Genomic DNA, 23142 nt, shown 5'->3' with positions numbered 1-23142 from the left:
TTACACAAATTCACTTTTGCCATAGAATCTTAAATGTTACTAAGTGGGTAAACATTTTAATGTTTGGTGGTGACTAATGTCAGGTGTACAGTCCAAGATAATGGAGAAGTACTTTGAGTCTCTTACTTGTGTCACTATTGCTTCCAGAATCTTGTCACTCACAATCTGTATCAGCTCATTCTGTGTGCGTTTCCACAGGTAATGAACATGTCTCTCCATCTTTAATTTTGCTGAGATTACTTTCCATAACGGTGTCAAATTTTGCCAGTAATTCAACCTCTTTTAGGAAGTTTCCATTATCTGGTTGGAATAGTTTGTCTGATGAACCCATGAATACTAGGTTTCTTTCAGCCAGAGACTGGGTGATACTTATTAAATGTGTAAGGCCATCCCACCATCTCTTTCTTTCAGCCTCCAAAATTGTCATTTGTATCTGGTCAAGAGTCTGTCCCCGACTTAGAAGCAGATCAAGTTCTCTCCACTTAATCATATTGTTTGTGTGTTCAGCACTACCCTCATTGTGTTTCAGAATGGCATTGATATTTGACCAGTCATTCACACCTTCCTTTATTATTTTGTAGTCTTTTGTAGAAAAGAGCTTACAGCAAAAACAATACACAGCGTTGTTTTTGATTGAGTATGAATGCCACCTCCTGGTAATCTTTTCACATTTGACAGCTGTCTCTGTAATAAGCCTGAATGGAAACCTATTCTAGACTTGTCTTTAGGGAAAGAAAAACCCAGTCCTGGTTTGAATGGACATCTGCGCACTAACTAAGACCTCATAACGTCTGATAAGACTGGGGGCCAATCTGATGGGTCATTTGGTGGAACAGCAACTGTTCTATTAGTATCTGATTCTTGCTGTACACCTCTGGTTGTGCTAGTACTGGCTGAGACTGCCTGTACTTCACCTGGGTCTGTGTTAGTACTTGCTGAAGACGGCTGTATTGGGTCTGTGTTAGGATTTGCTGAAGCCAGCTGTACTGGGTCTGTGTTAGTACTTGCTGAAGCTGCCAGTACTGGGTCTGTGTTAGTATTTGCTGAAGCCGGCTGTCCTGGGTCTGGTTTTGTCTTGCCGTGAAGCGGGCACCTATTCCCCCTCAGGAGACTGAAAAGATTTGGCATGGGTCCTCAGATCCTCAAAAGATTCTACAGCTACACCATCGAGATCATCCTGACTGGTTGCATCACTGCCTGGTATGGCAACTGCTCAGCCTCCGACCGCATGGCACTACAGACGGTAGTGCGAACGGCCCAGTACATCACTGGGGCAAAGCTTCCTTCCATCCAGGACCTCGATACCAGGCAGTGTCAAAGGAAGGCCCTAAAAATTGTCAAAGACTCCAGCCACCCTAGTCATAGACTGTTCTCTCTGCTACCACACGGCAAGTGGTACCAGAGCACCAAGTCTAGGACCAAGAGGCTGCTAAACAGCTTCTACCCCCAAGCCATAAGACTCCTGAACATCTAGTCAAATGGCTACCCAGACTATTCACATTTCCCCCCCTCCCCTCTCCACACCATTGCCGCTCTCTGTTGTCATCTATGCATAGTCACTTGAATTAACTCTACCTACATGTACATACTACCTCAACTAACCGGTGCCCCCGCATATTGACTCTGTACCGACAACCCCCTGTGTATATTGTTATTTTATTTTTTACTGCTGCTCTTTAATTACTTGTTACTTTTATCTCTTATTCTTATCCGTATTTTTTGAAACTGCACTGTTGGTTAGGGGCTCGTAAGTAAGCATTTCACTGTAAGGTCTACACCTGTTGTATTCGGCGCATGTGACTAATAACATTTGATTTGATTTGATTTAAACAGCAAAATACATGTATTTTAATTAAATACATTACAAGTACATCACAAGTATTTTGTAGTTTATTTTGATGCATTGATCTTTATGGAACTTTGTATCAGTATTTTGTAATTTTTGCCCATCCCAGAGAATAGATTTGAATGAGCAGAAATAGTGGCAAAGTGTGACTATTGAAACTAGGCTTTCAGTGAGGGGAAAAACACTTTTTTGTCTTATCAAACTCCAAAATCAAGAAAATAACTGAAACATACAGCATAGCATCACTTATGTTTGGGACTTGATAAGGAATTCTAAAGTCTGGTTCGGTACAGGACAGGATCAACAGTCCACAGGATCAAATCAAATTTATTTATATAGCCCTTACATCAGCTGATATCTCAAAGTGCTGTACAGAAACCCAGCCTAAAACCCCAAACAGCAAGCAATGCAGGTGTAGAAGCACAGTGGCTAGGAAAAACTCCCTAGAAAGGCCAAAACCTAGGAAGAAACCTAGAGAGGAACCAGGCTATGAGGGGTGGCCAGTCCTCTTCTGGCTGTGCCGGGTGGAGATTATAACAGAACATGGCCAAGATGTTCAAATGTTCATAAATGACCAGCATGGTCAAATAATAATAATCACAGTAGTTGTCGAGGGTGCAGTCAGAACCTCAGGAGTAAATGTCAATTGGCTTTTCATAGCCGATCATTGAGAGTTTCTCTACCGCTCCTGCTGTCTCTAGAGAGTTGAAAACAGCAGGTCTGGGACAGGTAGCACGTCCGGTGAACAGGTCAGGGTTCCGTAGCCGCATGCAGAACAGTTGAAACTGGAGCAGCAGCACGGCCAGGTGGACTGGGGACAGCAAGGAGTCATCAGGCCAGGTAGTCCTGAGGCAGGGTCCTAGGGCTCAGGTCCTCCGAGAGAGAGAAAGAAAGAAAGAGAGAAAGAGAGAATTAGAGAGAGCATACTTAAATTCACACAGGACACCGGATAAGACAGGAGAAGTACTCCAGATATAACAGACTGACCCTAGCCCCCCGACACATAAACTACTGCAGCATAAATACTGGAGGCTGAGACAGGAGGGGTCAGGAGACACTGTGGCCCCATCCGATGATACCCCCGGACAGGGCCAAACAGGCAGGATATAACCCCACCCACTTTGCCTAAGCACAGCCCCCACACCACAATAGGGATAGCTTCAACCACCAACTTACCATCCTGAGACAAGGCCGAGCATAGCCCACAAAGATCTCCGCCATGGCACAACCCAAGGGGGGCGCCAACCCAAACAGGAATGGGCAGTAGGCCTAGGCTACACGATTAGGCTAATTATTTAGTAAGCAGTTTTATAGAATCTTTATATTTCCGCTTAGCTCATCCTTCTCCCAACAGTTGCCTGCCCAGCTGATAAAGGCCCATCTAAACCTACACATAAACTATAAAGGCTATAAAAACTAATTTCATACATATGCAGAAATGTATCTTCTGCCTTTCTCATCAACCTCCAACACATACTTTGAGGCAGATTCTCCTGAATGGAGATCAATTTGGGGTTAGGGTAATGTGGGGTATCTAGCCCACCGGGTTAACTGCTCCCACCGCTGTAATTCTCACAGAAACCACTTTATGTCACCCCCACAAAACATTCAACACATTCCCTGGCTGCCACTACTCTTGCTCAACTAAAAATGTTATCTGTCTCTTCTAAATTTTTAAGTCACTCAAACAAATTGATTCTGAGGTAAGTTGATCAAATGTTTCGTCATTTAGAAAAGTAATATACAGTATACAGTGCCTTCAGAAAGTATTCACAACCCTTGACTTTTTCAATATTTTGTTGTGTTACAGCTGGAATTTAAATAAATTATTATTATATATATTTTTTAAATCTAAGCTCGATGTCCACGCCCCCTCGGAAATCAATTAGCATAATATTCTGTTTTTTTTGCATTGGATGCGTCTCAATCCACCGCATCCGCCTATGTCGCACTTCCGCATCTGCAGTGAAAGGTGACAGAGCTAGAGTGGTGTTTGTCAGACCATGAGGCATCACGAAAATCGGTCTTCTTACAAAATCATCTGTAGCGTCAGAACAGTTTGGCCTACGAACTATTATGACCCCTCTGTGGAAAGGTGAGACTGCTTTAGAACGCCCACAGGCCTCACAAGACTCGTCTGAAGGTCCCAGGTACCAGTTCAAAAAATTTGTGGAAGTATATATGGAGACTGTTTAGTGCCAAAAATAAGGGGTTAAATACATGTAAAAATATATATATATTTCCAGATTTTTCGTATATCTCTCAGATATAGGACAGACACTTCAGAACAAACTCCCTTTTAGATTTTTTGGGGGGACTATCGGTTGTTCGATGTCGTGAATCTGTTATTCAATGTGTCCGCATGGGCCAAAAATAATTTTTCATCAAATATTTTTTTCTATTTTTACTGCTACTTCAAGGGGTCTTAAAATTCTAAATCAAATAGCTAAATAATCCTTGGTATGACCTTCTTAAAACAATTCCATATAGCTTAGTAGAACCCCCTCCAGTTTAGACAGGGTTTAGACACTTATGGGTTAACTTGAGATTAACTTGAGATTGTTTTGTCACTGGCCAACACATAATACCCCATAATACATAATAATACCCCATAATGTAAAGTTTTACAAATAAATAAAAATTGTAAAGCTGAAATGTCTTGAGTCAATAAGTATTCAACCCCTTTGCTATGGGAAGCCTAAATAAATTCAGGAGTCAAAATTAGCTTAACAAGTCAAATAATAAATTGCATGGATTTTTGATTTACCCTGTACCCCACACATACAGTATGATTATCTATTAAGATCCCTCAGTCAAGCAGTGCATTTCAAACACAGATTCAACCACAAAGATCAGGGAGGTTTTCCAATGCTTAGACTCGCAAAGAAGGGCTCATATTAGTAGAAAAATTAAAGACATTGAATATCCCCTTGAGCATGATGAAGTTAATTACACTTTGGATGGTGTATCACTACAAAGTACAGTCATTCTTCCTCACTCAGTTGCTGGAAAAGAAGGAAACCACTCAGGGATTTCACCCTGAGGACAATGGTGACGTTAAAACAGTTAAAGAGTTTAATTGCTGAAGTAGAACTGACAAAAAATGTGGCAAAGAAATTAACTTTGTGTCCTGAATACAAAGCGTTATGTTTCGAGCAAATCCAACATAACACATCACTGAGTACCACTCTTCATATTTTCAAGTATGGTGGTGGCTGTATAATGTTATGGGTATGCTTGTCATCAGCAAGGACTATGGAGTTTTTAAAGATACAAATAAACAGAATAGAGCTAAGCACAGGCAAAATCCTGATTCAGACTGCTTTCCAACAGACACTGGGAGAAAAATGAACCTTTCAGCAGTACAATAATCTAAAACACAATCTACACTGCAGTTGCTTACCAAGACGACATTGAATGTTCCTGAGTGTTCCTGAGCCACCTAGTGGACAATATTTAAATTGCACCTGGGCTGGAATAATACATTATGGCCTTTCTCCTGCATTTCAAAGATGATTGTATTATCTTTTACCAGATCTAATGTGTTATATTCTCCTACATTCCTTTCACATTTCCACAAATTTAAAAGTGTTTCCTTTCAAATGGTAACAAGAAAATGCATATCCTTGCTTCAGGGCCTGAGCTACAGGCAGTTAGATTTGGGTATGTCATTTTAGGCGAAAATTGAAAAAAGGGCATATCCTTAAGAGGTTTAATTGAGTTACACAGACATTTTTTATACTTTAAGATTATTTGGACATGATTTGGCGTGAAAATGAGAAGCGGTACCTTTCATCAAAACTCATCATAGTGAGGATATTAATAGTGAGATGTGCAATGCCATTTTGTTTCAAAATTGTATTTATTTCATTAAAATAAGACACCTACAGTAGACTTTAGCGTTTAAGAGTTAATTACAACAACAACAAAAAAATCAAGATTTAATTTGTAAACTAAATTTTAACACATTCATCTCCGGGGGGGCAGTTACCCCATGGGGGGGCATTTTGGAAAAACACCCCTTTTCTAAAAACAACATTTTGTTAAATAACAACAAAAGTGTAAACTGTAGACACCTATTTCCCTTCATAGTTTGTCTGCCTAAGCATAACCATCACCCACATACCACATTTTATCCAAATGTTGCTTTTTTTGTGTCAGCAATTGGACATTGTTCTTAGGGGGAGCTACTTACCCCACGTTACCCCAAGTGCCTTGCTCGACAGGCACAAAGGCAGTTGTTCTATGAGGGAATAGGGCTCATCTCAACTCTCCAAACTGGCTTCCTCTACTCCTTTTCTTTGTCTGCACTTATAAAATAAATTGAGATGTAAAAGCAACTCCCCATTTGCTTACTACCATATTCTTTCATCCATCCTGTTGTTTCGTTTTAGGATTTGTGCCAATTCTGCGAATAGACAAGGAGAGGAAACCACTTCAGACTATTGAGATGCACTCATTGATTCAATGCTCGGACTCATTTTAGACTGTGTGTATGCAATCCCTTCCACAGCACCAGTGTCTCGAACTCCGAAATGGTCTGGCAGTCGTGGGCACTCGAGAAATGACGTCAATGCAAACTTCTCTGAAATAGACGCGTTCAATATTACTTGCCCCATATAATTGTGATTACTATTGAACACTTATTTATTTTTTTGTCGGTGTGACTTTAAACGATAGTTTATTCACCCGATGACAGTCGTCGCCAATTGGACACCTAAATGATGGACTCAAGAAGATAGGCTACATTCTACAAGCGGTCTATCCTCCAACAACTTTGAAACTTTGAAACAATAATTTTGGTAAGAAAATATCTCTGTCTATTTGTTTTTTTTCTTCTTCTTAATAATATATTTATTTGTGTTYACAGGAATAACAAGCTTAGATATGTCCCTTCGGTGTTTCTTTACCATTTTAAGTTGAATATAGAAAATAACAATTTAATGCGTGGTTACAAGAAGAAACGTTTCTAAGGACATGATAGGTTTTGTCAGAGCTGCGGCAATAAAACAGCTTATTATTCTCTAGTCATATATTTCTCTCGAGCAATGTCTGTCTGGTCTGAGCACAGTTATACAGTTACAGGCTACCATTTATATATAATTGTATAGGCTACAGGGAATAGTGAAGTCATGTCTCCTGCTGTAGAGGCAGTAGCCAAATGGGCTATTATATATTTTCCAAGTCTTTCATATACCCTAGCCCTAACAAAATATAAGAGCTTGAACATCATACTCCGTCACTGTAAAAACAAGTCTTTAGGATGTGAACACATAGCTCAACATTTTTCTGTAACACATTTTCAACATGTCAAGGCATTTAGAATATCAATGAAAATGAGTCACAGTGTTTGGATTGTAATCACAAGTAAATACCAGAACATGTTAACTCACTGTAAAGATTTTTACACACATGAACATGTTTATTCAGCACAAGGCGTTTAGGTGTTAAACACAAGACACTTGGGTTGCTGTTCGAAGGCTGTATTTGAACATTTCCCAGTATGCCTTTTGAGTGAATGTGAGAGATATCAACCCATGCCTGTGTTTGTTAGTGACAGAGACATCATTGTTGCATTCAATACTTTAGTATGTAATCATTCACAACCTTCAATAACTGCTATTTTGATTTCACAACCAAGACCATTTAAACTGGAACAACTATCTCAGGAACAGGTGCAATAAATCCCTTACAGATTGGATTAGTTTAGAAAAATTGTACAGTATAAGATGAATCAATCAATGTGCTTGAGGAAAGATAGATGTAAAAAAAACTATCAACCTGCAACAAAGCATGCTGGGAAATATGATATTGAGGCCCCTCCAACATCTTTTTGGCTCAGAGTTCATGGAAATTAACTTAACACAGTCGAGTAACAACACCATGCGTTTTTAAAAGATTTCTTGAATCAAATGTCCTGTTCGGTTGTGCTGAAATGTAGGTAAGGTGACAGACATGCCGAATAAATGCCTTATCAGCTTATTACAGTTTATTGTCTTAGCCTGTCATAACCCAAAATGTTGTATTACTCCATTGTTTATGTTTTTGTTGTCTTCTCTAACAAAAAAAGATACAGCTTCAAAATGTGTTTAAAACTATCATTGCAATCTTATGGACATGCCAGCCCATCTCCCATAGCTTGCCAAAATTGTCTGGGTCAGACATTTTTATTACACATTGTTCCTTTAATTCTGGTGGGGGTGAAAAACTGTTTCAGTCATCTCTCTCCCCCTCCCTCTCCCCCTCCCTCTCCCCCTCCCCCCATCCCCAGGGAGATGGCGAGTGACGACCAGGTGGCCATCTTGACGGATGACGAGGGGTATCAGAAGAGGAAGTATGTCCTGGCAGAACCCTTCAACACCCTGTCCAAAACCTTGGATCAGATAGCAGCAGGTGCGGGCCCCACCGCTGCCTCCCAAGGTCCAGCATCACCCCCGACAGACACACCTGCCACCCCCAGCAATGACTGCCTGGAGAGGAACTGCGTGCAGATCGACAACCACTTACTCATCTCCAAGGTCTTCTACTTCTTCTTCTATGCGGCCTATGGGTCCCTGCACCCGTTGCTGTCTGTCTACTACAAGCAACTGGGCATGACGCCCAGCCAGAGCGGCCTGCTGGTCGGGATTCGGTACTTCATAGAATTCTGCAGCGCCCCCTTTTGGGGGGTGGTGGCGGACCGCTTCAAGAAGGGCAAGGTGTTGCTGCTGTTCTCCGTCTTCTGCTGGTTGGTGTTCAACAGCGGCATCGGCTTCATCAAGCCTGCCTCCATGACCTGCGTGGAAAGGAAACCTACAGTCGTGTCCCCCACCAGTCCCGCCCAGATCGGTCCGTCGGCCAATCACAGCAGGAACCGCAGGGGTGCGAGTGGAGACTTTTTCCCCCTCCCTTTTGTATCAGACTCAGTTAGCGGTCCCCTGCACAGGTATGTGAGGAGCGATGGTGGTAATATCACTGGACCCAGTACTGTCACAGGACCTGTGCCTTCCTCCACCATCTCCACAACAATGTTGACATCTTCCCCCTCCACCACCACCACCACCAAAACAAAAACAACAACAACAACAAAAACAGTAGCAACAACAACAGCCGGCTCAAAACCTGCCTCAAATCTGACCATGACCAAACCAACCACCACAACCACCACTACCAAAGTCTATGACATCATCTCCAACCACGACCAGGTGCAGACCATCTTCCTCCTGATCCTGCTGGTCATCATCATCGGCGAGTTCTTCAGTGCTCCAGCCGTGACCATCGTGGACACGCGCACCCTGCAGTACCTGGGCCCCCACCAGGACCGCTACGGCCTGCAGAGGATGTGGGGCTCTCTGGGCTGGGGCCTGGCAATGCTGTGCGTGGGCATCTGGATCGACCACACACACATCAAGCTCTTCATCCAGGGCACCGGCTGCATCGTGCCTGACTACAAGAACTACCAGATAGCCTTTATTGTCTTTGGAGTCCTGATGGCCGTTGCTTTTATAGTGTCTACTCAGTTCTACTTTGAGAGTAGTACTAGTGACCATCGGCCAATGGAGGCACAGGTGGAGGAGGATAAGAGACAGGATATGGAATCTTCTCAAACGTCCAGTGGCGTTTCATCTCCCGAAGGGCATACGGTGGAATCGTTAGAATCTCAAAGTTCCATCAGCCAGCGGTTCCTTTACTGGGACCTCCTTCGGCTGCTGTGCAGTGTACAATACGGCTCAGTGCTCTTCGTGGCCTGGTTCATGGGATTCGGCTACGGCTTCGTGTTCACTTTCCTCTACTGGCACCTGGAGGACCTGAAGGGGACCACCACGCTTTTTGGAGTCTGCTCGGTGCTGAGCCACATCTCGGAGCTGGTAGCCTACTTCACGAGCCACAAGCTCATCGAGCTCATCGGCCATATAAGGTATATCAAGGGGGCATGGGTCAAAAGCAATAGACTGGTCCCAGATCTGTTTGTGTTTCTGTACGTCTTGTCAACTCCTGCGTGACAATAACCCTAGAAGTTGACTAGACAGCACAAACTGATCTGGAACCAGGCAACAAAAGCAAGGCCAAAATTAGATTATTCTGGTATAGTTTGTATGCAAAGTCACAATATCATTTTATTTATTTCAGTTTGATTGAATTCCACATAATAGCTCACCCTTCTTGGAGATTTGATGGGATTTAGGCTTATCAGAAAGGATCATTTGTTCAGACTTTACACTTGTTTACTTTTTGTCAGTGAACTTAAACAACCTCAAGTATTCAGTGAATTCAGTGAATCGACAATCTATGTGAATTTCCTGCCCTGTCCCTGTGGGAACCTGACCAGTAAGCTGAGTGCTAGAGTGACACAATGAGTGAGTGGAGTGTAAGGGAGTTTCAGTGGTGATGCAGTAGCCTGCTAACGGAAGACGTAGGTGTGCTACATAGGCTATAGCAGACCCCCCAACAGCCTCAAACAAACATACGGTCAATTCATAGGATGACAGACATTGGAAGAGCTCTGCTCTGATACATTTCTAAGAGGGAGACCTACTCCCTCCAGCTAGTATGATCTCTTTCTCTCTCTCTCTCTTTCTAAATTGTGATTTATTGTCTGTTTGGATTGGAGAGAGAGAGCGAAAGGAAGGGAGAGGAGGGAAAGGCAGAAACCCAAATGTTGACTAAGTGGGCATTGCCCAAATTGGCACACAGTTTGCAGAATGGACAAGCTGTTTTTTCTAGACATTTGCTATTTTCCAATTCAAAAGCTTTAAATGCAGTGTTTTGCTTAAGGGGAAGGAAAGAAACATTGGTAAACAGGAAGACCCATCCTGAGAGCTCTGAGAGAGTTTTTTGTCAGTTCTTCCGTCTCCCGTCTGCCCTGTGATATTTCTCAGGCGGGTGACACTTGCCAAATCACCCACGCCTATCTATGAACAGGATGAATCATTTGTAATAACAAGGGTTAGCCAAGGGTTGGTCTCCCAGTACAAAGCTACAATGTGCCGCTTATGTTATTCAAATATGGTTGTTTTAAGTGCAGCCAGAGCAGTTTCCTAGACAATGGGAAAGTCTCTAACCATTGCATTCATATTATCAACAAACTATAGATAAACTAACTATGGATTAGTTTGTAAAAAGCACTGTACGCAGTACTAATACATGTGTAAAAACAACTAACATTTACACCAATATTTATACTTCTTACAATATTTATACTTCTTACATTGTAGAGAATGAATGGACAGTGCTGTGCGGAATCGATGGAGGAGAGCTCTGCTCTTCTCCCACAGAGTTCCACTGTGTGTGTGGTGTGTGTGTCTGGACTCTGTCAGATCTTTGTTTGATGGCCTGGTTTCTGCCTGGCCTGCTGGCAGGGCCTGTGGAAGCCTTTTGTTCCTCTGGGGACGTGTGTGCGTATAACCCAATCCTGTCCATTACTTCAGCATGAGGCTCTCCATTGATCTCCTGAACTAAATGCCTGTGCGGATCGATTGGTGAGCACAGAAACACTGTGCAGGGGATTTTCATATTAGGCTGTTATTCAAATTGCCTGTCTCACGTTAAGATTTGCATGGGTATCTCTCCATGTCTGAGATGTACATGGGGCCTAAGACTATGTGGACTTAAATACTGAAATAGTCGTTGCTGTCTGTCTGTTTGTGTCTGTGTATGGTAACACATCGACCAGTTAGATGACTGCTGTGTGTATGAGTCTGTGCATGCCTCCTTTCCTGTCCAGCTCTAGTCTCTGTGCAGCAGTTATCTGGTCCTTGTGACTGGTCCTAGTGTTGTCAGACACAGCCTGCCCCGGGGTTAGAATGACTCACTGTATGACGCAGGCTTAAAGAGCCACACACACCCAGCTCGAAAATAGCTCATGAGAGAAAAAGCCTAAAACAGTACCTATAGCATTGTATGTCCAAGGTCAATATATGTAAAATATGCATACAGTATGTAAACTGGAATTCTTAAATGTGTCAGTATATTTGCATTATTTTTTTGTAGTTGTAATGTGTTCATGCCCACATACACTGAGTATACACAACACACACTCTCTTTCCATGCCATAGACTGACCAGGTGAATCCAGGTGAAAGCTATGATCCCTTATTGATGTCACTTGTTGAATCCCCTTCAATCAGTAGATGAAGAGTAGGAGACAGGTTAATGAAGGATTTTTAAGCCTTGAGACATTGATTGTGTATATGTGCCATTCAGAGGTTGAATGGGCAAGACAAAAGATTGAAGTGCCTTTGAACAGGGTATTGGTAGTAGGTGCCATGCGCCTTTGTTTGTGTCAAGAACTGCAACACTGCTGGGTTTTTCATGCTCAACAGTTTCCCGTGTGTATCAAGAATGGTCCACCACCGAAAGGGCATCCAGCCAACTTGACACAACTGTGGGAAGCATTGGAGTCAACATGGGCCAGCATCCCTGTGGAACACTTTTGACACCTTGTAGAGTGCATGCCCCGACGAATTGAAGCTGTTCTGAGGGCAAAAAAGGGGGGAGGGTGCAACTCAATATTAGGAAGGTGTTCCTAATGTTTGGTATACTCAGTGTATGTAACAGCACATTTCTGGGGGGGGGGGAAAGGGGAGTATGGTGAATCAGGTCAAGGGTTTGATTGGACAGGATGTTGTCATAGGAGACGGGCACCAAACATCCAACAGTGTGGGAATGAAGGACATAGAAGTCTGTTCAGAATGATACAGAAGTCTGTTCAGAATGATACAGAAGTCTGTTCAGAATGATACAGAAGTCTGTTCAGAATGATACAGAAGTCTGTTCAGAATGATACAGAAGTCTGTTCAGAATGATACAGAAGTCTGTTCAGGAACAGTTCGGGTTTAACCTCTAAGCTTTGGCCTTACTTTCACCTGCAACTCCATTGATATGTAATAACTTGCTATAGCTTTAGGATAGTTTTAGGGTTATGTTGGGGAGTGGTGGATGGTTAGTTAATCAAAGAGGTGAAAGTTCATCATCTATAAACCATCTGTAGTGGACTATTGAAATAGTGTTATCTGACCTTCTCCTCCTCCCCTTTTCCTCCCCAGGGTGCTGTACATCGGGCTGGCCTGCAACACGGCCCGCTATCTGTACATCTCCTACCTGGAGAACGCCTGGGTTGTCCTGCCCATGGAGGTCCTTCAAGGTGAGGCTACACCGGGTCTCGGGCCTCATGGCACTGCAACGCATGCGATATCTGTTGACTTAGCTTAGCATAAGTGTTGACATTAGATTGAAAGGAGGAGGAAGTAGTGTTTGGACTGGGAGCCCTCAGTGCACTTAGGTTGTTGCCATGTTGCCTCTCAGAGTTCATTTCAGGAAAGGATAGCTTCCCTCAATGACAAGAAAAGCTTGTCCTTCGCCTGGAAACGCCCCTTTCCTCCGTATCTAGATTACTCTGATAGCCACATTTAGGCCATGAATTACAACGTTGCAGCTATACACGAATAAGTAACATTGAAGGATGCTTATAATGATTGTAATCATTCACTAGAGGCGTAACAACACCAAATAACTATGTTTAGAGACACTTAGAGACACACACAATCTCATTTCAAAATCTAGTAGTAGTATGACAGTAACAAACAAGACAAACAAATGATGGCCGTAGCTCTGGTCTGGGAGGATAGTGACGATATGGGCTAGCTAAAGAGCTGAATAGGGGGCGAGGCAAGCCAGACAGGCCTAAGGAGGGTATGGTAGCAGGTTTGATTGCTTTGTCCTATTATTGGTAGCTATACAATGAGAAAATGAGGCGTGTTGGATGTAAACTGGCTAGTTGAGCCAGTTCAAACATGACACACCCAAGCGAGTGTTAATGACGATGGTTAAGTCCACTCTCTCTCGCCTGTCACCTGCCACGAACACACACAGGACATGTCTTCCCTTTGACATCAATTAGAAAATGTCTCCCAAAATGTATTTTCTTTCCCTCCCAAATAGTCTGGTGTTGTATATAGCTTTTAATGAAAACAAATTACAGTTTAACGGGTCTGTTTGTTTGTTTCTGGTTATATACAAAAATGTGAAAGGGACTTCATTTAAATGTTTGTTTGTTCTACAGATGTTTCTTTTCATGACCTACTACTGTATATCTCTGGGGAGGTTTAATGATATTAAATGAACAAGCCAATAACTTGGCCTAATCGTATTACTCCCTGCCCTGACCTAGTGTAATGATGTATGTGTATTTGTGGATGTGCCTGAGTGTGTGTTTCTCTCTTTCACTCAGTCTCTCTGTATCTCTGTCTATCTAGGTGTGACCCATGCCTCAGTGTGGGCAGCGTGTATCTCCTACCTGAGTGCTGCTGTGCCTCCAGAGCTGAGGACCTCTGCCCAGGGTATCCTCCAGGGCCTGCACCTGGGGCTGGGCCGGGGCTGTGGGGCCATGGTGGGGGGAGTGTTTGTCAACTTCTTTGGTAAGAGCCACTGTGATGAAAAAACCCCAGCTGGATTGTATCGAAGTTGTATTGAATTGAATTGCGTATCTCCCAGTTCAACCAATGAGAGATGGAACTGTTGGTGTCACTCGTTAAAGGTACAATTTGTTAAATGTTCATTAATTGAAATGACCATTGAGAAGAGCAGTAATTATTGCAGATTACAGATTACAGCTTCAACGGTGACTTCTACATGACCAACTCAGTCATAGTGGTCCCACATGCCTTTTCAAAATGTTTTACAACGCCTCCCCTCCTTATAAAGATGCCCTGTCCTCTGTGGTTTTCATAAGATAATCCAGGTCTTAACTCTTAATAAACTACCACCAGTCCCATCTAAATCATAAGGATAGGAATTATATGGTCTGGAATGCATTTGGCTGCACTCTCAGAATAACAATGCTGTGTGTCTCTCTCTATGCCCTGAAATGTTTTTTGGGGGGGGTAAAATATATCCCTTACAGTGCTGAAATTGATATATTTTTTCAGTTTCAGTGTTATATGAAAAGCAATGAGTGAAATACATAAAAGTATTTGAAGATTGTTTCCAAAGCCTAGGGCCCTCAAACTCAATGCTGGACCTCGAAGCCAGTTCCACTGCATTCTTTCATTGTTCCCCTCTAATCAGGAACTGATTTAGACCTGGGACACCAGATACGTGCAATTAATTATCAGGTAGAACAGAAAACCAGCAGGCTTCGGATCTCGTAGGGTAAGAGTTGAATACCCCTGTTCTAGGGAGTAAGGGCTAGGGGTTGATTTGGAATTAAGAAATACTGTGAACACTTTTGTCTATTTGGGATATGGTTTAGGAGCAGCCCACACCTTCAGAGGGATAGGAATCGCCTCCCTCGTCATCCTCCTCCTCTTCGCTCTCATCCAATGGCTGGCTGTGCAGAGTGGGGAGAAAAGTATGTGTTAATAAAGTTGATCCTATCCTACCCTGTCTGCTTCAGGCTGTGCCTCTGCATGAGCTTACAGAAAAATAGCATTTGCTGCACCTATTATGCCCCTTAATGGAGAAGTGACTGGCTCCCAATGTGGCAAGCATACCATGTACTACCACTAACTCTAACTCCAGTTTTTCTATCAGCAACTGAGATATTCATAGACATTAGAATGCTGAATGAATCATGTTTAGGATGTTAATAATAGGGGTAGTTGTTAACCCAGACATCTTAGCAGAATAAGCATTTTTAATCGTTATGAAAAATGTTGCTTACGTTGTTTTCCAGATACCAAAATGCTGGCGGAGAACATTCCCGTCCCCTCCAGTCCTGTTCCCATAGCAACCATCGATGTTATCCAATCAGATAACGTCGCCGCAACAACGCCACCACCAAGGAAGACCAAGCACCAGGAGGACCAGGAGGACATGAGCAAGCCCGCCTGGGTGGTGTCCGCCTCGCCCTGGGTCTCCCTGGCCTTCGCCCTGCACCAGATCAGAGAGATCGCTGTCCTGGCCAGGAGCAGCCCTGCCAACAACCATCAGCCGCTCGAGGTAGGTAGACAGGGTGGCAGCTCGTGGGGTTTAGGCATAGACTTCTAGGTTCAGGCTGTGATTTGAGGCTGGGCCCAAAGGCACATGTCACTGGGCAGAGAATGGAACAGTAGGTGGTTTATGTGGAACACAAGTGGTTTATCTAGGGATTTGTGCATGTTCCAGCCAAGGTTCCATGTTGTATGATGTCCTCCTGAGAATTGTATTTTTTAATGTCATGTGTTCCATTTTGAAGAAAGGTGAGAATATAATACCTGCCTTTAGAACTGTATTTTATGAGGGTATTTTTACATATCTGTGCCATGTACTATACTTACAGTATTACAAATAACTATGATGCAACACTTTATCCTTGCTCTGTTTGGTAGGAGATCAATGAGATCAGCACAGATGAACCAACAGAGGAAACCTCCCAGTCCTCATCTCAAGACCCCCCCAGCAGGTCCCCACAGACGGGACCCCCCCTACCTGACCAGGATCCCCCTATGCCTGCTGACCAACCACCCCTCCCCACTGGCCACACACAGTAAAGGGGGAGCACATTGCACATTTTGAGGAACTGTCCCAAAATGTTTTCCAAGCAACACCACCAACCGACAGAGTCAAGGGCTGGCGGAAGTCCAGTTATTAAAAGAGTGAAGAGTATGGTTTTACAGACTGGACAGAAGAAAAATACAGGCCAAAATGAGAGGTTATATTTGTCCTCTTAGCAGAGGACTTAACCAGTGCCTTTAGGGATATGAGGAAAAGCTCTTGCCTTGAAGTAGCTACTGTTGCACTTTCAAATGGATGTAAAAATGTTAAGTTATTCTTTTAAACTTGGAAATCTGGATATTAGGTTTGATTGAATAGGGTTCTATTTGTCTCAATGGCCCTCAAACTGATGAAGTGCCTGAGCCTCGTCATAGGTTGGTGATTCACACTCATGCAGAAGTGACACACTCAATCTAAATAGCTATGTGTGTAATGGCTGCTTACATAGAGTTTAGCGGCACGTTCAATATGAAAACGTTGTGGAATGTTGCAGATAGAAATGTTATGGTTGGAACTGACAGAAAGTCAGAGAGACATGTTTGTTCTACATATTAGGCTATATCTGGAACAAGTTGCTCTCCTGAATGTGGCCCTGCTATTACATGTAAATGTTTACTGTGTCGAGTCTGACTATCAACCACTGATGCCGTGGGAAAAATACTTATTTCAAAAAGGTTTATGAAGTGATCGTGTCAGATCTGATATCCACCAGGCTTTCAGGGTCTGTAATGTCTATTTAACTATTACTCCATTAGTTATGGAGATCTCCCCTCTGTGAATGTATTTTCACATGCATATTTGTCTAATGCCTGGCCAAAATTTCACAAACATAAAATATTGAACCACAGTCTTATTTAGACAGAAATTGCAAATATGTCAAACTGCTTTCCTCCAGGACTATCTAAAACTGTTCAGACGTTGTAATGACCTGACCATTTTACATGACATGGCTTGTCTGCTATGTAGCCTAAGCCTATTTATTTTAAATCAGGCAACCTTTACTACTCTCAGTGCTCTGTGGCCTTTTTGTATCTCTTTAAGGTGAAACATCAGTTCACAATACAATGTCACTGGAAAAAGATGGGCTTATTTATTAATTAATTGAAACAAACCTTAAAAAGAATCATCCTTGGATCATAATACCCCAAATCATCATTCCCAAAATACAAAAACATTAAAAAATGATGTTTGATATAAAATTACAATAAACGTTCTTTTTTTTTCTCTGGCCTGCGGGAGAAAAACATTGCTTTTGACAGATTTGGTCCAATCAAAATCTCCCTTCGATGTTTACAGCATGTGATCGGCTGTTCTGGCTGTCAAAGGCGGCAGTTTCCTAAGCAGCCAAGTGGGGGCGGTAGATAGTAGTTGACTGGATTCCACAGCCAAGAAGAGAGTACGTGAGAGTTTGTTACAGTGACCCAGCAGGGAAGCAGGTCTCATAACCCCAGGCACTTACCACACGCAGGAGGAGAAAAAACGATGTACTCGTGATTGTTGCTGGTTTACCTGAGAGCTATAAACATGAGTTCAAAGTCATTCTTGTGATTCCTGCAATTATGATGCAGAGTTTTGGATTCGAGATGGAGAATTCTGCTTTGATTTCATTTGCAGTGTAGAGTGGGAACCCCAAAGTCAGATTAACTCAAGGCCCCCCCTTAAAAATATACATATATCTCTGAGCCAGGATAGGATTGGCACACCAAGTCCCCCGTCTCCTCTTAGGTGGAATTATGATTCACAATCACTCGGACTAGATTTATAGTGCGATTCTATTTGGGACATATGATGAAGCTTAATTTATACTCCTAGCTGTTAATGTGTTTTATGTCGATTCATTCTGTATGAAGATGTTGATCAATCATTCAATCGAGTTCATAAATCAATTAAATATTTTTTGCCAGCATGTTCGACCCCAAAGATCAACCTGAGTGGTATTGCCCCCTAGTGTTAACTGGCCATATTAGGAACCAACCTGTCCACTACAGAGGTTTAAAATCTGATCTTAGAACAGCTCCATGTCCTCCTCCTCAACGTCCTCGATGACATGGGGCTCTGAAGGCGGGGTGAAGGCGGCAGGGGCGGGAGGATAGGGAGGGTAGAAAGGGGCGGAATAGGGTGGGGGCTGCCAGGGGGCGGAGCTGTCCGGACGGGGCATGGTGGTGGGGGTGGTTGGTGTGTAGAGGGGGAGGGGGCTAGGTGTAGGCGGAGCCCTGACGGAGCTGTCCATCTCGTCTTCGCTGAGGTCCTCGTCAGCGCCCAGCCCCAGCACCCTGTGCTGGGCGGAGGTGAAGAGCATGTCCTCGTTGTTGTCTGCACCCGGGCCGTACTGCTGTCCGTGATTCTGCTGCTCCCCCGGGGTCACGTGGCCGCCGCCCGTCAGGAAGGCTGCAAACCTAGAAATGTCATTTAGCAGAGAGTTGAGTTATTCACCAGCACTCCGTTCAGTCAAGCTCTCATCAGCTGGGTGCTTTTAGAGCAGAAAGTTCAGAATATTTGTGTGTCAGTCTCATACTGTTGTGATGTTTTAAATGCAGGGAGCTATTCTTATCCGTATTTTTTGAAACTGCACTGTTGGTTAAGGCTTGTAATTAAGCATTTCACTGTAAGGTCTACACCTGTTGTATTCGGCGCATGTGACTAATACAATATGATTTGATTTGGATCCTGAGGACAAGATGTGTCCTACTTTAGTTAGGATGTGAGTAGTGTAGTTCGCGTGTTTGTCCCGTACCGTTGTGGGGAGCGTAGTCGGAGGACCATTTCCCAGGCAGGGAAGCTAGGCGTAGTGCAGAGCCTCCTGAGCTCCTCAAGGGAGGCTGTGGTGTGCACCTCCCCCTGCTCTCTGTACTCCTCATCTGTGAGGAGGCGTACCTGGGGCTTCCTGCTACGCCCAAACACACGCAAGAGAGAGGAAAGGAGACGCCCTGTTAGCCTGGGGGAGAGAGGGAGGGACAGCCATCAATCAAACACACAACTTTGGATCAAAAGCATCTGCTAAAAAGCCTATACTATTAATCTCCATTACCCAAATCCACCTTAGTAGTATATCTAATGTCAAACCACAAATTGACTGTGTACCTGCATGTCGCCAGCAGCAGTCTGTAGGCATAGGGCAGAGCCTTGAGCACCAGCAGGATGCCCAGGAGTAGGTAGGAAGCCTGGGGGTAGGTCACTCCGTAGTACATGAGGCCCATGGCCAGGCACTGGAGCCCCCAGGTCAGTAGGGACAGGGTGCGCTCGCTGCTGATGGGCCCGTGCTTGTAGCAAACCGCCCAGCTGATCAGGCCCGTTACTACCAGGTAGCCTGGAAATAGAGAAAATGATGAAGTGATGGAAAGAGGAAGAGAGGGAGAGAGAAATGGAGAGATCTGTTGGTTCTATGTGATTATGATATTTTTATAGAGAAAGCAACATAAGCAAAGACACAGAAACAAAAACGTAACCGGTTAAGATGAAATACTCCAATTGAAAGCCCTGTGTAATTGGAACAGTGGAACCCAGTGGATTTGAGGCATGCCAGTAAGGGTGAAAAGAACACATTTGAAAGCTAATCCACCCAAAGCCCTTTTGTTTCCAAGCACAGAAATCAATGTTCCAGCAGCATTGCCGCGCGCTCTTAATCCTAACGTGCCTGCGGATTCAACCATTTTCAACCCAGTGTGTGCATAGACAGAGGGCAAATTGATTTGGCAGAAAATCCACTCCATTGAGGAGTGTGGAGAGGCAGTCAGTAACTGTAGGCTACTTCACCACTCCACATCCACTTGGCCCTCTTATTATGACAGACTCCTGGGAGTGAATGACTCAGAGTGGACACTGACCCATCCTCATTAGTCATGAATATATTACGGTATCATGTCTGTAGTGAGAGCATATCATTTATCAGGGGCCTTCATGTAAACAGTGTTCATACTGGGTTCAAATGTGCAAGGCCTCGCAAAGACAGAATTTCAATGTAGGCTAAATGCTTCCTACTGCTAACTGAACAGTTCAAATCTTAGTTACTGACCTTATTTTAAGCAACAATCTCTTAACTAAACCAACTCACCCAAGGCATGTCTCCAGTAGAGCGTTGTGATGTCTTCCCAGTGGTTGAACAGCGTCTGGTATCCCAGGTAGGACAGGCCGGAGCCAGCACCAAACAGCGTGATGAACATGGCCCTCTGGAGGTGACACAGGCAGGTAATATAACAAGGTAAACCTAATTCATCCGAGCCACCCAGAGGACTCTTTCTCTATTGAATAACTCTCTCCAAATGTTGGATTCTACAGTTAAAGACATCTCTCTTTAGGATAAGCCAGGCCAGAGTGACACGTTTGGGGTCTGGCCATCTGATTTTACAGGCACGGTGGAGGCTATGTCCAAAAGGGCAAGTTCTGAGGGGGCTGGGGTGGTAGGCTAACCCCCGGTTATGGAGGGCATATCTCCTAGCTAAGAATAAGTATATGTTTGGTCCAGGAAAGGGTGTCTCCCATCACATTAAACTAAAACTAATTTCAATCAATCACCCTGATTAATCATTTGGATCAAGTCTTTAGGCAGTGCAATGACCTTTTATATACAGTGAGCTCCTTGGAACAGTGAGCTCCTTGGGACACTTGGGACAGTGTCAAATGTTTTGGATCTGTACTCTGGACTTGAAATTATACAATAACTATGAGGTTGAAGTGCCGACTGTCATTAATGTAGATATATTTAGAAACATATTATATTCTTAATTACAATAAAAGTACATCCAAAATGACAATACATTATTTACCATTAATTTATATTGGGCACAAAATAATCTGAAACACAACCAAAACAAACAGCAAACGCATCCAACAAGTTTGTAGAGTCACAAGCTTGATGTAATCATTACGTGCTAGGAATATGGCACCAAATATGAAACAATCTTTACCACTTTAATACACATAAGTGAATTTGGCTCACAAGGTGAAAAATCTGCCGATCTGTCCTTGAGCATGACTAGCTAAATTATAAGGCCATTCAGAGAAGCACTCATGACTCCATTCTAAGCACACCAAAATAACGATCTGCTTCTATGAATTTGCCTTGTGATAACCTAACACTGTAAGGTCGTATTTTATTCTTTAGCTAATCATGTTGGCAATATAAAAAACGTTCAAATTATGCCCACCTGACCCAGATGCGTTTTCACCATACAAGAAACATAGGTTCATTGTGTTCAGGACAACCCAGGGTATAACACCATGCCAGCTTGTACATCAAACATAGTGATCATAAACGTTTATACAGTATGTTACATGAGTGTTATTATATGGAAAAGTGAAGTGCACATTTGGACTCACGGGTGTTTTGCTTGCTTGAATAATAAAAAGCATGAGCTGGTGCACACCCAAAGAAAGTTGGTAGAGGTGCTGAATAACAGCGAGCAAACTATAGGCTGTAGAAAAGTATGGAGAGTTGCACGAGCTATATACAAGCTTACAGTAATTTATTAGTTTAAAATGTTTCAGTGTCACTGTGCCTTCTTCAGGTTGTATATTACATGAGTTTAATGATATGGAAAAGTGAAGTGCACGAGTGTTTGGCTTGCTTGCATGAGATCAAAGCGGTATTTATTATAATCCTTAATGTCTTTCTATATACATTGAGTCCTCGTAATTTACAGCATTTGCTTCACTCAGACAACAAAACAAATTCAAAAGTTGCCAAATTTGCAGGAGGGATGGATCAACTTCTGTCAAAAACCCATACAGAGCTGTTAAGTGGAGACCCTGAGCTCTGACGTCATGTATAGAATGTTACTGTACAGCCACTACATGCACGTGTAAAGGGCTATGGTAAAACAAAGCAGGAAAATTAAGTAGAGTGCATTGACCGTACTGATTAGCAAAGCTTGTCAAATTGAAATGTGGGGCTCCTTTTATAATTAGCCTAAAGCAATAACAGCTTGAGCCTAAAGGTGATTCTTACCGGTATAGCGTTTTTCAGGATCAACAGCAGAAAGACAACAATGGAGAGAACTCCCACTAAGATTCCTGAGGAATAAAAAAACAAAGAACTCCTGCCAAAAAAGAAAAATATACATTATTGTTTTCTGTAGTACCACTATTCAACCTAGAATAGCTCAATCACAGGATCAATTCAGTTGTAGAACTACAGTGCCTTCGGAAAGTATTCAGAACCCTGAACTTATTCCACATTTTGTTACGTTACAGCCTTATTCTAAAATGTATAAAACAAAAATAAATCCTCATCAATCTACACACAATACCCCATAATGACAGAGCAAAAACAGATTTTTTGAAAACATAAATATCACATTTACATAAGTATTCTGACCCTTTACTCAGTACTTTGTTGAAGCACCTTTGGCAGCGATTACAGCATTGAGTCTTCTTGGGTATGACGCTACAAGCTTGTGTGACGACCCTCCCACTCTGTCTATCGTTTTCTCTCTTTGCTCTTGTTTCCTTATTAGGATGCCGGTGGGCGGAGTTGGGAGGGTCGTCAGCTACATGGGAAACACCTGGGCCCATTCTCCCAGGATAAATACACCACTTCCCCATTCATGGAGGAGACTCTCTCCATACAGACACTTTGATAGATTTTGTTGCGTTTGGTTGTGCTTTTTGGTTGTTTGTTTTAGCATCTTTCAACACCCTGCATTATCACATTCATCCATGCAAAACATTCACTTACACCAAAACCAATACGTTCAATTATCCCGGACGAGCCCCCACTTGTCACGAACCGGCTCAAAGCCCGTAACAAAAGGGAGACACGTGGAGATAAGAAGTAACAAAATATATATTTATTAAATAAAGAAACTATGTATAATATACAATGGTGTGTGTAATCAGTAATCAGTAGTG

At 43.0% G+C, this 23142-nt stretch overlaps 2 protein-coding genes across 4 annotated transcripts in view; one reads left to right on the top strand and one right to left on the bottom strand.

Moving 5' to 3' along the window:
* Positions 1-6299: 6299 nt before the first annotated feature.
* On the top strand, positions 6300-17297 carry mfsd6b (major facilitator superfamily domain containing 6b). The gene is made up of 7 exons (XM_023981333.2): positions 6300-6648; positions 8118-9743; positions 12870-12967; positions 14079-14240; positions 15074-15172; positions 15497-15762; positions 16131-17297. The coding sequence occupies exons 2-7, from the start codon at positions 8122-8124 to the stop codon at positions 16290-16292; spliced, it is 2409 nt and encodes an 802-aa protein (XP_023837101.1). The 5' UTR covers positions 6300-6648; positions 8118-8121; the 3' UTR covers positions 16293-17297.
* Positions 17298-17363: 66 nt separating this feature from the next.
* The window catches only part of nemp2 (nuclear envelope integral membrane protein 2), a 19385-nt gene continuing 13606 nt past the window's right edge, over positions 17364-23142 (bottom strand). The window contains exons 5-9 of one of the 3 annotated variants that reach the window (XM_023981334.2): positions 22241-22331; positions 20348-20462; positions 19378-19603; positions 19031-19231; positions 17364-18692 (exon numbers count right to left, since the gene is read on the bottom strand). In XM_023981334.2, the coding sequence (XP_023837102.1) occupies positions 18302-18692; positions 19031-19231; positions 19378-19603; positions 20348-20462; positions 22241-22331 (1024 nt within the window). In that variant the 3' untranslated portion in view covers positions 17364-18301. The remainder of the gene's footprint in view (positions 18693-19030; positions 19232-19377; positions 19604-20347; positions 20463-22240; positions 22332-23142) is intronic. The other 2 variants (XM_023981335.2, XM_023981336.2) reach the window with 2 other exon arrangements.

The sequence above is a fragment of the Salvelinus sp. IW2-2015 genome, linkage group LG36 (assembly GCF_002910315.2).
Source record: "Salvelinus sp. IW2-2015 linkage group LG36, ASM291031v2, whole genome shotgun sequence".
In the NCBI taxonomy this organism is placed as follows: Eukaryota; Metazoa; Chordata; class Actinopteri; order Salmoniformes; family Salmonidae; genus Salvelinus; species Salvelinus sp. IW2-2015.
This window is presented reverse-complemented; position numbering and strand designations above follow the sequence as displayed.